The following is a 16731-nucleotide window of genomic DNA, read 5'->3' on the forward strand; positions in this document are numbered from 1 at the left end:
TAGTTACCCGCTGAGGGAGACTGTTTTACAAGCCACTCGCTCTTTCTCCCCCTCCCTCCCTCCCTCCTTCGCACATACAGATTCACGTTCAGTTTTTTCATCTTTATTTCTCGACTCCTCCAGCAAAACCCGCCTGGAATTATTAATACATGACATGAGGATGTTAAAACTAGCCCCCGGTGGCGACAGCAAACTCAATTTGGTGTGTTAACAGGAAGTGACAGCCAAAGAAATGGCAGCACGGGGACAGGGCTGAGAGAAAGACGTGTGGAAATCGATGTGTGAAAAGAGAGTTACATTAGTCAAGGCCGTCTTCTGTGTTGTTGTTACACTTAACAGAAGTGTTGAGGTGGAATAACATTCACAAGAGAGCCACAGAGACCCAGAAACAATACGAGGCATGCTAAATATGAAGGAATCCACAGGGAAGACGGGGAAACGGATGGAAGTCAAAATAACTGTAAGAACAAGCTGGTGACACACTTACTGGACGGTGGTGGAGATCTGCAGGCGGCGGATGCCCGGTGTGGGAAACTGGCGGGAGTTTATGTAGGAAACTTTCCTCACAGCTGTGTTAATGTTCTCCAGATTCTCTCCCTCCATCACCAGAATGGACTGAGCTGGGTTGAAGTGGAACTGGAAGATGGAAGAAACGAGAAGCAAGTAGATGTTAAATGAACTGATGGACATTTATACAGTGGATCAGTCTGGTTTCTGTTTTGGAAACCATCACTATCCGTCTGTTAGTCACGAACAGGCCAACCTGCCGGAGGACAAAGAGTGATCCGAGTTGTCATGTTCTCCTGACACTAACTGGTCTGTCATTTTCTGAGTTCAGGTCAGAATCTCCTGGATCAATTAATAAAACTGAAAACAGAGTACAACTGTAATATTCTGAACACCTGGGGGTGGTGTAGCGAGTTGGGAGAACTACGAACCTGTTGGTGAACATGTTTACGGTCAATTACAAATTCAGCAGGTGCAGAGCAGCATCATTAATCACTGGGAGAGGTATCTGTGGCCACTTTGTACAGGAGAGTCCAATAATCACTCTCCTCTTAACTCTGCAGCAACTCCGGTGGGAAATTTGTGGCTATTTAGCAGCTAAGTGCTCCACTTTGTTCACCAAATAGCTTTGTCTGTCAGTTATCTGATTGCAGCACGGTTAGTGTACAGATGTTTTTCTTCTCTTTCGGATTAACAACTTCTTGAGGCTGCAGAAAAGCAGACTGAAGTTATTCAACAACTTTAAAGTAGCTTGTACTGGTAATTTGTATGTTCCAGAGTTGTGTAAACTATTTATGAGCATAGGGTAGTACCTACAGATAATGCATTTAATTGGTATTGACTAGAGTTTGAAAGGCTATGTAGCCTTTCAAACTCTAACAGCTAGGAAAAGCTCAGTGGCAATAAATGGATATACTGTATATTCAAAAGATGAAAGCAGCATTTAGATGGCATACGGATGAATTTTGGAAAATGTTTGGAAGTCAGGATTTTGATTTAAAGTTACAATTCAGCTTTTATAGTAATAATGTTTGTCTGATCAGTGTCATTAGACAGGCCTTTCTGATTTAAAAAAATATGACACAAAACCAAAAGAACAATCCTATCAATATTCCTGTGCCTGGTTTAAAAAGTACCAGCAGTCCTGATCTAATAAACTTTGGTTTGTTCTACAAAATTTCCAATTTTTTTCTAGACATTACAGCAACTTTCAATCAGAAGGAGGTGAAAAAACATCCATCAGTGATCATTGTTGGTACAACTGTATGTGTATCAATATGGATACAACAGAAAAAAACTGAAAAAAAAAACAACTATACAATCTGATCCTATTTGTGCAGTCCTTTGATATTTGATGGCAGGACTTTCTTGCCCCAAGATGCTTTTGTGTGTTCCTACTGCAACAGCACTGATTGCTACCCATTCCTTCAAACTGGGTCCTGGCGACAAGGTGACACTCCCCACAGCTCTCCCCTGTCATTTTCCCATCCACATTACCCTTTCTCTTGCTGACTCCACTCAACATCCTGTTTTCTGTCACCACTCTTACTGCCTACCTCCCTCAGACTCTCCCTCTAAGCAGGATATTCTCCTCTGATTGCAAAGTGCCAGCCCTCCACCTCCCTGGATAAACTCTTTCCCTAAGTTCCAGCGCTCTTATTGGAGCCACATGAGTGTGGCTAAGAAGAAGATATAATGGTACTCTAAAGATAAACTGCACTGGCCCTTAAGAGGATATCCTCCCCTGCTCTCTCATATCCCAGCACCTCGTTCCACCGAGTCGTCTCAAAAGGTTGCCAAGCATCTCTTCACTGCATCGCAGCACAAGGAGACCTATGCAAAGAGTGGGCTTTAGGAGAGAGCAAGACTGAAGAGGGGAAGATGAAAAAGAGAGTTAAAGGAGCTGATGGTGGGTGGTTAAGGGGGGGGGACAGCTTTGGGTGTGCACAAACCCCCATTTATCTTGTCTGCCCCCTGTCTTCCACAGCACAGGGAGATGGATTAGCCGGGCCGGTGCAAAGGGAAATTTGGGGGGAGAGAAAGAGAAAAGCAGATAAGTTTCATGAAAACCAGCTGGTGATTCTGCTGGTGATTTAAAGCAAAACATTTCTCTCAAAGTGGAGATCAAAAATGTGTGCTTCTCCTTGTACACATTCAAGAAGAATGTATGCAAAACTTTGTCTCGGTGTAGACAGGATAGGTTCTGAGCGGGAACAAGCTGTAAAGCATCCACGGCTGCAGAAAAAGCTCAAGTTAAAGAAGGAGTTTTTTTTTTTGCGAAAGAGAAGCAGGGGGAAGATGAGTGATGCGACTCTCAGGTCTGCTCGCCGCTGGTTCTTTGTGTGTGCGAGTGTGAAAAATAGAAACAGTAGCAGCAACTAGAAAATGATGAATGAGGCCCGGTCGACACAAGCCATTAAAAACAGAGATTCACTATGCATGTTTCAATTACATTTACACTTGTTGCATGTATATCTTGAAGGTACTGTCTTTTTTACAACTGGGAGCAGCTGATAAGCATCTCAAAAGCTCAAATAACACCTGAATTATGACCCCAAGTCTCAGAGGGGTAAAAACAGAGGGCCTACTGTCAGACAGAGATTTAAAAAGTACAAAAGCAAATGAGATGGATTAGCAGTGTCATCCAAGACATTTGACTGTGGAATATTGCCTCTGCTTCTTGGAAACCGAGCTCTAAGCATGTCATGTCAGTCATGAAGCATTATATTTTCAACTGGATATAATATCAATTGAACGTCTCTTTTTTAATTATTTTATAATTATCAGCTGTTCACTGATAGTTTTAATGAAATGTCATCAGTGATTATAAAATACTGAAACATGCCAAACATAATCCCTAAAATAACTATAAAACATTTAGACATGGTAAAAACAAAACAGCATTTCATAAGATAAAATTATACACAAATTTTACAGTAACTAATACTATTTTTAGAGTGCTTCTCATTTCCTGTAGCAGCTTTCAGAACAGCAGTGCTAGTGCTTGTACACAGGAAGTTAGTATTTGGTGTTAGATGTGCTATTTTTTTTATCTCTGTCTTAACTCTGCTACAGCTAACATATGTGTTTAAATTTCTGCTGGACAGTTTCAGTGATTTCAATTCAAAATTGATCAACTCTGAATTTATTTGATTATACAGTCTCCTTTTTATAATCTGGGTTAGAACTGGAAGTGGAGAGAACTTAAAAATGAAAATGTTCGATTGCTTTACATCATGTAGCTTTTTAACATCAGTAAGAATTGAACTTCTCTCCTACTTGGTATCTAAGACTTAACATGTGATATGAAATATTTCTGATTATCTGACTTGTGAGTCATGAAGCTCTCATACTGTATTTGTCCCTCATGACAATAATTCTGTGGCACAACAGTAAAAGACTACCACGACAAACAAGAGCCTAGACTTTTGATTGTCCTTAATGTCCATTAGTTTCTGTTTCAGATACTAAGAAGGCTTTAAAGTAAGTAAAAGTGCCTTTGTGAAGCTGTGCAAGGTATAAAACCCCTGAAGAATCCAGGAAACTGAAATTGATGGTTCTAAAGTTTCAGACAGGTTCAGTTGGGTCGGGCTATAGGGGAAGGACACAGTAAAAGTCCCATCATTCTTATTCTCATCCAAACATTCTGTGACTGCTAATGTTCGATAGACAAAGGCACCTTTAAGACAGAAAGTCTAATTACAGAATAAGATTTAATACTGTAATTCAGAATAACTTTGTGTTCATCTGTATTGGTCCAGTTGCAAAAAAGACAAACGCAGTATGAAACATTTATTTAAAATGAATCTGGGCTGTAATATTTGTGACAAAAAAAATATATTCATTCAATTAAGTTTTTAAAATATATTTTTATAGTTTTTTTCACCATATTATTCCCCAATTACTACTGACTTCTTTTGCTTTATTCTCAGATTGTTTGTGTGTACCTTTATACTCTTATCCAAGCTCTCAAGGGAGTTAATGTCCAGTCCCTCTTTGCAGGCCTGAAGACAGGAAATGACTTTCTGACTCTCGATCTTCCCTGGTCGGATGGTCAGTCCAGATAAGCTGCCCCGGAAGTACTGAGTGAACCGGGGCTTGGTAACTTCTCCACCTACAAGCACAAATAATAAACATAAGTATCCACATAATTAGGTTATTAGGAAAACCCTAATATTCGCTTTGTTTTGAATAAATATTTTAAGAAATAAGTTTCTTAAAATATTTTGTCAGCCGTCATTCCACTGTATGGAAATAGTCTTCCAAACAACTGCCAACCTGCTCAAGTATGGCGCTGCAAGTAAGTTCAGTCTGAAAGTCTGAAAGGCATGGTTCTTGCTACCGTTGACATGACAGTTTATGTTTGTTCAATCAGAATGAGACAACAGAAGTTCATCTTTACTGGAAGGTGTGCATGGAGGGAACCTTTGCTCCCTAAAAAAAACATGACAGTCAGAATAAGGTCAGAAAGAATCTGAGACCAGAGCTTCTGATAAAAGCTTCTTTGTACTGATGAGTCTAAAATCTAATTGTCTGAGCACCACAGCATGTTCTCTTATCAGGTAAATGTGTGCATGTTTCCTACAGAAGGAGCTGCTGCCCAATTCCACCTTGTATCAAATACTGCTTGAAGTAAATCTACATTTACAAGACCATTAGTAAGCATATAAGGAAAATTATGTGTGTTTGATCAGTAAAGTTATGGAAAATATTTAACAGATTTTAGTGAGTTAACCCTAATAGTAGCACAGTGATTGCTAACCTCAAGCAAGATGTTGGTATACATAAACACATTTGATTCCCTTTTGCCCTTTTCCTCTGATGACATTTATACAAAACCATCAATTTAAAATGATGAGAACAAGATAACAGGGTTTGGCACAAGAAGAAATGAGCCAAACTACCAGGTATGTTGTTGAGCCTTTAGATCCCAAAGACCAAATAGCAGTTATGCCTCTCCATGTGGCGATAAAGCAGCAGGGCCCTGCAGTAAGTGATATTCAGCCTCCCTATTCAGGCTAAATAAAGGGAAGGAAAAAGTCAATACATTTAAAGTCTGTCCTCTGAACCCCATAAAGGCCAGAACCAGCAATAAGGGCCTCCAAGCCATTCATTAGCTAAAAGGTTACTGTAGCTATGCCTATCAAACTTCACCTTTGCATTCCTTTCATTTATTTCCTCTGTCTTTCTCTGCTGTTCTTTAATTCTGGAAGTAATCCAATGGAGAACTACAGATAAAGAACATTTCTTTCATTCGTTATCTGCCTGGCAAAAAGCAGATAACGAATCCTGTCTCACGCATCAAAATAAATAAATTAATGAATTAAACAAGGGGAAGATGAAGCAAAGCAATGACTGATAAGCAAGGTAAAACAAACTTCCTGTATTGTATCTTGTCTCCAAACAAATCTTTGTGATCTTCAGTCTCATGGCAAACTTCCTCCCACATTGATTGTTGTTTGAATTTGTTTGAGATTAGTTTGTAAGTTTAGATGTGCAAAATCAGAGAATATAATGTGCCAGTCAGTGCACATGGCTATAGATTTGCCTGTTTTATAAGACATATTTGACTTTATTTCTAAAATAATGTGTGATGACCACAGACTATGTATGTGTTTTATATGATGATGCTGGTTCAAAACTACTATTATTTGATTATATTTTTTTATATTTTTTATACAGTGTGTAAAAGAGATATTGTTTTAAAATACAATCTTCGTGGCTTATGTTTATAATTTAATATGTGCTGCTCAGTCCTATTTGGGTCATAAATTATGACCTGGGTTTAAAACTATAAAAAAGCTGAACACAATCCAGCTTTTTCACTTTTTCCAAACCTATCATGCATAGAAACATTGCAGAGAAGTGGAAACTGTAGTGTGAATATCCATTTTGTACAGCTGAAACTCAGCAACTCTGGCAATTGCTTCCTGAATTCAAAACATTAGTCTCTACGCAGGGATCCTGTATTGTACGGTTATTTGCAGAGTCATGTGTGTGTTTCTGCTGCAATAGATGGAGAATTGTTTTCCATTTGAGCAGCTACATGAAAACATGACTATCTCTATCTTTCCTGTGAAGCGGCTGCTGATATCCCACCTCGGTGCTTATGGGAACGTGGGAAGAATAAATTCCGTCCACGTGTTTACAAAATCCCATGACCACATAATGAATCCCATATATTAAACACATTCTTTCGGTTATTGTCACGCTTCACCTGCTTCCTCTTCTAGACTCACTTTTTAGCAGTCCGTTATTTTAAGACATCCAACTGTCCCTCAGTCCCACCCTGACAGATGTTATCAATTTACGATGCAGTCAGGGAAGCTATTAAGGTCCCCAACAGCAGATTAAAAGACAGAAAGTTGAGGTGAGGGTATTAGTAAGACACTGCAGAGAGAGAGGGAGAGGGAGCACGATAAGGATGATGAAGGTGATGATCATCCCACTTGAGTGAGAGCTATTTTATTGCTCTACACATCTTCACTCTATTATTTTTATTCATCTCCAAAACAGAAGCAGATAAGAGTGAAAAGGCACGGCAGAGCTGGAAACAGGACTGTTACTTACGTAAGTGAGAAATGGGAGTTCGCACTCACTGTGATTTAGAGTATGTGGATAAATGCATCCATGGCTGTGGGCCTATATTTATTCAATTTACTTTGTATAAAGGTATATCAGTTTCAATTTGTGCTCAAGTGCAATCACCAGCAGATCTTGGCTGCATGCTTGCTGCTGGCGGCGGGAAGTTGGGAGGCCAGGCAGCGGCGTGTGATTTCACACTCTGAGAAAGCAAAGAAGGTGGCAAGATGATTGTGCCACTCTAAATATCAAACACTTCTGAGAAGGAACTGGTCAGAGAATAAATACAGGTGAGAGAGGCAGATTGTGAGAGAAGGCCACAGCCAGCACCTGCTCTCTGGTTTTAGAGGAGGTGGGAGGAAGAAACTTTTCATTAAAGTAGAAACAAGTGAAAGAGTGAAAATGCATTTTTAGAAGGAGCTGCCGTTGTACAAGATAAATTAAAACTTAGCGAGGGAAAGCGCTAAATCAAATTTGTGGCAATTAAAAGTTTCTTGAAGTAATATGTCTATGTTTATGCATGAACACGTTTCAAATGTAGTTATGTAAAACAATTAGCACACCCTGCGACAGCCAGCGTGTTTTCTAACATATTCGAGCACAATACGGATATTTAATATCACTTTTACAATTACTGAGAAATTCAAGTAAAGAGAAAAAAAAAACTTTTGAGTACAATAAAAGCTAATTTTTGGCGAGGAATAAATTACCACATGATATGCATAAAGTCACATAACATGCTCATGATAGGAACCTAGTCACCATTTTTCAGGATATTTGCCCTCAAAGATTTAGTCTGATGTGCTCCTGACTGTTGAAGTCAAAGTAAACATCATGTTGAGATTAAAAGAGGTATCTGAGGCCTTCAGAAAGAAGATTACAGCAGCTCATGAGTCTGGTATAAAGAATATGAAATCAGCTATTCCACTGTAGTGTCCACAGGGGAAAGACATTTAAAACAACTGCCAACATACTGATGTATGACCAATCCATGCAAGTTCAATCCCGAAAGCAAGCTGCAAGCTTATAACAGTCTCCAAAACACCCAGAAATGTCTAATAAATCCTTACTCCAACCTCAGGAATATTGTTCTCTGGATATATTAATCTAAAGTTGAACACCAGAGCTAGAGACATGATTGGTGTAAACCAAATTCAGCATACCAAGAAAGAGAACCTCATACCAACGGCGAAGCAAAGATGAGAAAGTGTTATGTTTTAAAGAAGCCCTATTGCAACAAGACCTGGTCAGCGCACCATTATTAATCCTGGATGCTTTAAAGGGTGATAGAGCAAAATATGAGCATAGTCCATGAAAATTAGAAATAAAAATAAGTAAAAAGCTCAAGACAAAGCATAAATGAGCCCTGCACACCTAAAACATATCAGCAAATCCACCAGGAACTGACTGAGAATAAAAAAATGGAAAGTCCTGGGCTTTCTTTGCTCACACATACTTCATTTTTGTCTATCTATGTTCGTCAACTATAGGCTTCAATTGTGAGAATGCAAATAAAATTCCAGTTTCCTTCAGGTCAGAAAATACGTTTTTTTGAACACACAAATTATTATGGTGCTAAACATGAAATCCCAAATGCTAGCGTCTGCTGATATTGTCAACAGCAGGCTTAATTACAAATTTTACACACTCAGAATCCTGTCACAATAAACCAGAATGGCTCCTTTGGGTAAACACATGAAATACAATAATTCCACATGAAATTTATTTGCTATGGTCCAAACAGAATCTGTTCTCATTAGACAATGCTCATTCGCCATTTGTGTGTTATGAACCATGAAATTAAATCATTAAATTGAATTAAATACAGCAGACTATCACGGAACTGTTTAGAGCTGACAAATCTTTTATTTACTCCGCCATCACACTCCATCAAGCCGTTTACCGAGAGAACTTTATATCAGTCTCTGAATCCTTTTTTTTTTTAAATATATATATAAACCCAACCAGTACGCTAGAAAATGCAGATAATCACTCCAGCAATTCTACTCTGAAAATGGGTTCAGAGCAGAAGCTTCAGAAGTCAGTCAGACAACAGATGAGCTCATCTTTGCAATCAATATGGCAGATACAAACAGCTTAGTGCTTTGAAAAGGCAATCTGCTGTGGCTAATGGCTTATGTTAAGATTCGGTAGCGCCTTTATGACTCTTAACTGAGGCTTAGCCTCAATTGTAAAACAGCTGCAATACTCTCTTAACTCGCTTTTCAATTCAAGCACCTTTTAATCCTCCCAAAAGCACGTCGTGCTGTGTTCACTTACAGAAAGGGGAGGGTATGGAGGAGGAAGAGGAGGGAGGCGCGGTGGGGCGGTCTCTGCCACAGATGAAAGTGACAAAAGATGACCCTCTCTCGCTCTCACACAGAGGGATATCTTCATCTAAGGCAGAGCATCGCTGAGCAGCTCTTTGGTCTGTCAGATCAATGGTGGGGTGCACCAGGGGTAAAAAGTCCCTTTTCTTCTTCTGTGTCCAATTAGCGGCAGCTATCAGTTTAGAGGACACTTTAATTCGGGGCCTTCATTCAGACTGGGTCAGTCGTTTGTCAAAGACAGACTATGGGTTCTTCTTAATTACATTGTGCATTCAAGGCCAAAGAGCATGTTCGGCACTCAGTGTCTCCCTGAAAGTAATACTTATTCTGGAGTTTCAATATGAGGAAGCAGCAGATTCCTTAAAACCCAAATAATGACTTTGACTTTTACTGTATGTCCAAACTTTTCTTCCAGTTTCTAGGCGATTAGATTTAATGACTGAATAAGTCTTAAAACTTCTAACAGCGTCACCTTGCCAGCAGGCACCAACTGTGAGCTGCACATCAATCTGCGATGGGTGGATGGGCCAGTCATCCGTCACCAGGTAGGGATCGTAGGTGACTCCGTCCACGTAGAGCGCCACCACCGGGAACTCCACGTTGATGACGTAGTAATGCCACTCCTTGTCACATATCTGAAAGGAAGGAAGAACATGGAAAGGGTCTATTAATGCGTGGACTCTGTACCCTAAAGATGTAGTTCATGAAAGTGCCACACATTCACTTTACTTACTGTACATTTCAAGTGCAAATATCAGCCACTTTTTAGGAAACTAACTTCTTTTTTCCTGAAATATATTGTTAGATGTATCAGCTTCAACTCGACTGTGACTTTATTGCCTTCAAGGGGAATTCATTTTCATTCTCAAGCTACCACATGTATAAGAACATCAATATTGTGCAAAAAGGTGTTATCTCTTTTTTCTTTCAATATAAAACAGATGCTCTAAATATTCTTTAGGTTTTGAACCATTTTGTTCAATGCGTGGTACTGGGTTTGAATTTTGGCTGGGGATCTTTCTGAATGGAAATGAATGTTCTTTCTGTGCTGGAGTTGGTTTGGAAAATCCCTTCACTGTGTGTAACCACTGTTTCACAAAAAACAAGTTCTACTAGTGTATGTACTTATGTAAATTATTATTTTTATTTAGGATTTTTTAAAAATATTAAGTTATTATTTGATTCAAAGTTTCATAATCAAAACAGAAGTGAACATTTCTACAATTATACTTAAGTTAATTAGGTATAATTGTATCTTTATCAGTATTACTCATTTCCATTCTGTGGTTACTGAAAAGCCTCATGCCTAAAATTAAACTTTTAGACTAAATTTTAATAATTTAGTCATTAGTAAGCATTCATATATTTTTTACTGCACAACTTAACTCAGGGTTAAGATTCTGTACTCAGTTCATTGGCTAGTTATTATGCATCCTGTGTGTCGCAGTTCACACTCTCACCACTAGATATGCGTCAAAGCACTTTTAGTAGTGGATTAGGATGAGAGGCATATGTAGAAGCTAACATTTATAGAATAGATACATCCATTGACTGCATTAACAAGCAAACAGGTATGAAGCTAATTAGCTTCACCAGTGTACAAGGGGTTATACTTTACTTAACATTCTCCTTCTATAGATAGCTGGCTTTGTCTTTCAGCATTTAGCCCTGTCTCGCTACTAGACGAAGCTATCGCCTTAGCTTTTGTTACAACAAACTGTATGTGCTGTCTTTCATCCTATATCCTTTCAAATTTTTTTCTTTATTGCAATGGCAATTTTTCATTTTTATTGATTTTATTTTATTTTATTATTTTTTTTTTTTTACAAATTTTGAAGCTAAATACAAAAGCATCCCATCTGTTGAGGTAGTTCTAGTTGACGTATTTAGAAGTTAAGGCCTCGGTGAGAACATGTAAGTTCTTACACACAGTTGTGAGAAATCAAACTTATTTTCGATCAAAACTGTAAATGAAGAAGCTTGTTTTCCTGGTGTTTTATTGTTGTTTTTACTGTGTCTATTAGTTTTCAAGAAAAGTTTTCTTTGCATGTTCACAAAACAACTTTTTTATTTCTCTTTAATGTTGACTATTAATGAATAAAAATCTAGATAAATATAAACCGATCAAAGACCGTACTGGCCATATGCTTTTTGATATCGTTAAACTTTCAACCCATTTAAAACATATAAATAAATTGGATGAGCTTTGAAGCTTCTCTCAGCAGGCTTTTGCTTTTCATGTTTAAATTGCTAAGTTACAGCTTTACTATTCACTCAGAAATCCTTCAAAGTTGAAAAAAAAAAAAAAAAAAAAAAATCAGAGGCTTTTGCCAAGATTGTTTTCGGACAGTGTGGTGGAAAAACCCCCCCCAAAAAAACATTAATACTTCAGAGGTTACACCTATTAGAAGAAATACAACACTGAATGGTTCTCCAGCATGTTTGACCATTTACGCGGCCTTGCTCTAGTTTTTAATTGCAGCGGCTTGGCCACGCCTCCTTCCCCTTTTTTCTACTTATGGAGCTGTACTTCAGCTGTGGCAACACTTACCAGGGCGCGCCTCTCCTCTTCCAGCTCCTCTGATGTAACCTGGGACAGCCTTTGAACACACAGCCTTGGGTAACCTCGCTCTCTAATGAGGAGCGCTCGGCAGCCTGCTTATTAACACCATGCTAGCACAGCAGATGGGAGTTCTAATCAATGCGGTTGATTTTCTCAGTTATGGAGGAGTGAGGTACAACATCTGGCCTATTGATAATCATTCTGCACAGCTGCTTCACACACTCGCAGTGTGTGGATCTGATAAGACGGTTGTGAGGGTAGTCAAGAGGGATAATCCTGTTAAGGTTTTGATGGTGCTGCAGATGAGTGATCGAAACTAATGGGATTGACTTTAAGTAGCTATTTAGGAAGTTACGATACCATCTAATACCGAGAAAGCACAACACACACAATTTCTTCGCTTCGTTTCACCGTGATAAAATAATTTTTTCAAATTCTTTTGATATGGAGCACGTCCTGGATACAGGTAATTCTTTTTAATCCTCAACGTTTCCATAATAAGGATCTTCGTGCCCTTTTTTTTAAATCTGGAAAATCCTATTAGTCAGCTCCCGGGTGTAATGCAACTATGTACACTGACATGCACAAATACTAATTCCTCTGACATTTAGACTACCCTATCCTCATGCGTTAACACTTTTAGCTGCTCAGCATTTCAAAGAGATCTCGAACCCATCTGGGACGCGAGGCCCTAGCGGGTGACTTCTTCTTGAAGGCTTCAAAGGAGAAATGGTGCGGCAATATTGCCCAAGAGGCTGTTGCCTGAGCAGGCTTTTGATGACAGCTTGGAGAGCTCTCTCTAGTAGGAGGAAGAGAATAGTACGGCCACATGCGTCAACAGAAAGTAGAAGACCCAAGGGCAAAATAAAAACTAAAATTGAAGAAGCCAAGAAAAAAAATCTCGCTATCCAAATATTGCTGATTTTCTGTTCAGACAAGTGTTTGCAAGTTGGTTAGTGAAAGAGGTTTTAAGAAGTTTCGACTACTATATGCAATCAGACCATCATTTGCCAATTCATTTTTGCATGGAAACTGGAAAATGTAATCTTAATTTGTGCAATAATGTCTAACTTCCTCAGACAAGGATACTGAGTACCTCTTATGTAAGAATGTCGGAAACTATTTGTAGACATACCGTAGGATGTCCCAGGATAACCTAGGTAATGATGTCATGGTATCAGATTCTTCTTGTTTCACCTGTGGATGTGTTTTAACACAACACACGAAACGCACTGCTTCTATAAATGACACGATGTGAAAAATAAGAAATCGATAAATACTTCAGAGAGAAAATTGTGAATCTTCACAACTTTGGTCCATCTTTGATTACACATCACAGCTGCCTGAAGGTGCCACATTTATCTGTTCAAACCATTATACACAGGCATAAACACCATGAGACCGTCCTGCCATCAAGGTGTTCAGCAAATGTGAAAATGTGCGTCAATGCCAGAACAAAAGCAAATGACCTTGTGAAGATTTTTCTAAAGCTGGTAGGAGAATGTTATTCCCCTCAGTGAAACATTTCCTGTTACAATGGGTTGAAAGGCCACTTAGTGATAAAGAAGTCATTACTCCAAAGGCGATACAAAAAGAAAGCTTAATGTTTTTGAACTAACAAAGAAGCAAAAATGGTCTAGAGAAACTCAGAAATGTTTGGCCCTAATGGTCCTCATTTTCTTTGAAGGAAAAAGCGGAAACATGTAAAACATGAAAACACAATCCAAACTGTGAAACATAGGGGTGGCAGCATCATGCTGTGGAACTGTTTTGGTTCTGGAGGAACTGGTACACTTTATAATATCAATGGTGTGATAATTAAACAATATATGGAAATACTGAAGCAAAATCTAAAGAATTCAGCCAGGAAGTTAAAGCTCAGAAGCATGAGTACATTTTATTCCCCACCACAAATATTTCTTAGACAGACCCGCAAAACAGCTAACCTGTCAAATAAAACTGGAAACAGTACTTAGCCCATTAAAATTTGCATTTTGTAATCCTTAAAAGATTAATTCATATTTTGCATTCTGAAGTTTTCCTCTTTAAAGAACTGGTGGTGATTTTTATTGCTTATGTGTGAAAGAAATTGCAATAATAATTGCAACCTCAAACCTTTATAGTAAAACTACAGCCCATTTGTTCATGTACACATGCATCCTGCCCTCATCCAACTGCAAAATGTAGAAGAAATACAGAGATAATACTTCTGGCGACATTAATCTGCTAACACATTAGTCCAACTCTATTAAGTGTTCGCTTCAAAAACCTAAAAGGTGAAGCTCAGTTTCAGTAGAGCACCCCTCGCTCTGCCTGCTTGTGGAAAAAAACCCAAAGAAATTTTCTGTTCCCCAAGGCCTCCACTTCCCCATGTCTCTGTTTGATGCAAATTGACAGATGGAAGAAATGAATGAAATGAAAATAACCACACAAACATGGGAGCGAGAGAACTCGACGCAACCAGAAGACAATGAATAGAAGTGATGGAGGTGGAGAATGAAGACAGCACACATCAAAGGACCCTCCATCATCTCTTGGGGCACTTGTCGGGTGAGACAAAAACAAAAGTTCTATTGCCTCTCTCTATCTCACTCTATCTCACTGCGGTTTATTTGCACTCCTCTTTGTTGCCTGTCTCTCCATTAGAACTTGACTGTGGGAGTTGTTGCCTCAAGTTCTTTGGAGTTGAAAGGCTCTTGGAGATCTGTCACCCAAACATCGTCTTAACTTCAAATAGGAGATGGAAAATGAGATAATAGGATGAAGATAAGGTGGTGTGAGATAGGAAACTGGCCCGTGGATGAAGGTGGTGGAATCACAGCTGGAGCAAAAGAGAAGGATGAAAAAATAAAATCAAGCAAAGCTTACAGGGAAAAGGAAAGGCAATAAAAAAAGAAAAGCTTAATTCTAGTAAAGAGAGTTCTATGCAGCTCATAATAAAAAATAATGACATTTTAAGCCTAATTATTATTTTTAGAATGCACAAAACCGAAAATATATATAGCAGGAAAATAAGAAAAGAACCGCATTGCTAAGACCTCTGCAGCTCATAACAGCCTTTTAAAAACGAAACCATTCCTGTCCTTCATAAGATAAACGTTTGCTAGGGATGAAGAAAACGTTTATCATAAGATAAACGTTTTCTGACTGTGAATTCATGATATGAATTCACAGTCAGAATTCACAGCTCTTAATCATGAATTAAGAGTAACCTATATTGGGTTTAACAGATTGACGATTGATGCAGGAAAAGATTTCAGAAAAAATGTTTGACAACACAAAGTGTGTTGCCTTCAAAAACATTTGATCACCGCAGGTTAAACCTGGAGATCAACTATTTGATTGGTTCCAATATTGGCTAAAATAGAATAGAATTATAACATATACGAACCAATATTTTATTTGTTATTGACTTGCTACATCTATATCTGATGAGGCCATTTAAAACAGACGTATTTGTCTTACCAGTCAAGTACCTTGAGATAAAAATGTCTCTCAATCTCCTCCTTAGTAGCTTTTAGAGCTTCATTTTCTTGTGCCCAGTGAAAGAGCAATCTAAAAGCCATGCTAATAAAAAATAATCTAATTTATAAACAACATTTGTCTCCAGGAATTCATATTTATTTCTTTGCTGTAAACAAGAACAAAATAATAAAGAATAATGGTGCTGAAGGATGGTTTGGCTTTGGAATGAGAAAAATTGCATCCCTACATGAAACTACAAAGATTGGTTCACCAGAACAATTTCATAAAAAAAGATGAACAATTTGTGATTTATGTCTTTAAATGTGAGCTTACTTTTAGAAACTGAGAAAAAGGGTGCAGGAAATACAGGTAAAAGAGAAGTACGGACAGAGCTAAGAGGGGAGTTGGGCCTGTGGGGTGTGCTGCAGAAGAGAGCCACAACAGAGATTGATGAGCATTAGAAACAAGGTGACTTTACTCAGAGGTGGAAAGGAAAAGGAACTAGGAAAAAAAGTGCATTTTTTAGGTTACAGGCGAAACGGAAGCAGAGATTTAAAGCTGAGTGCCAAATTAATCTAAAAACACACAAAAAAAATCTAAAATAAATAGACCTTATTTTTGGCTGGATAACACTAAATGTACATTTAAGAGTAACCTATGATTTTATTGCCTTTGTCAGTCTTTTCAATGGCTCTTGGTGAGCACTGCTTGATGAATTAGAAATAGTAAATCAGAACACTTGGTTAAAAATTATTTGCAAAAACAATGTTTTTTTTCATATTGACAATATGGCTTCCCACTCAAGGTGATTTTGCCAAAAGACAAAAACATATTTCAGTTTGCTATGAATGGGGGCTCTATGGTTTATTTTCATGTCCACCTGTCTGGTTTTGAAAATGCTGGTGTAAATTGTGGATGGCTCTAATTCACAGATGGTCAGATCTCCACCAGTTTACAGATTTACACAGATTTGCTAAAACATCATTACGAAAAATTTCTTGGTACTGGAAACGTAGATCCATCCACAAGTCCTTCACATTTTTAATTCATGTTTTTATTTATTTTTGAAGAATCTACTGTGTCAGAAACGTGTGTGTTAATGTGTATGCATTTTTTGGCATTAAAAGGAACAGTTTGCACAGGGCATTATCATTGCAAGAACTGTCACCAAGAACAAAAGTTATTTTGAGACCAAATAATTCCATTAAAATCAGTGTCAGTACAACATGTACAATCTGTCTGGTGACAGACAGACACAGCTATTCTAGATTAATTAAATGTATT

The 16731-nt window shown here is 38.2% G+C and overlaps 1 protein-coding gene across 1 annotated transcript in view; it reads right to left on the reverse strand.

Annotated features, from left to right (window-relative positions):
- Nucleotides 1-16731, reverse strand: part of LOC103474938 (calsyntenin-2) — a 280040-nt gene that overhangs the window by 23879 nt on the left and 239430 nt on the right. The window contains exons 9-11 of the mRNA XM_008426222.3: nt 9892-10054; nt 4455-4621; nt 488-636 (exon numbers count right to left, since the gene is read on the reverse strand). Coding sequence (XP_008424444.2) covers nt 488-636; nt 4455-4621; nt 9892-10054 — 479 coding nt within the window. The remainder of the gene's footprint in view (nt 1-487; nt 637-4454; nt 4622-9891; nt 10055-16731) is intronic.

Source organism: Poecilia reticulata, chromosome 13, assembly GCF_904066995.2.
Source record: "Poecilia reticulata chromosome 13, P_reticulata-male-v2, whole genome shotgun sequence".
Lineage (NCBI taxonomy): Eukaryota > Metazoa > Chordata > Actinopteri > Cyprinodontiformes > Poeciliidae > Poecilia > Poecilia reticulata.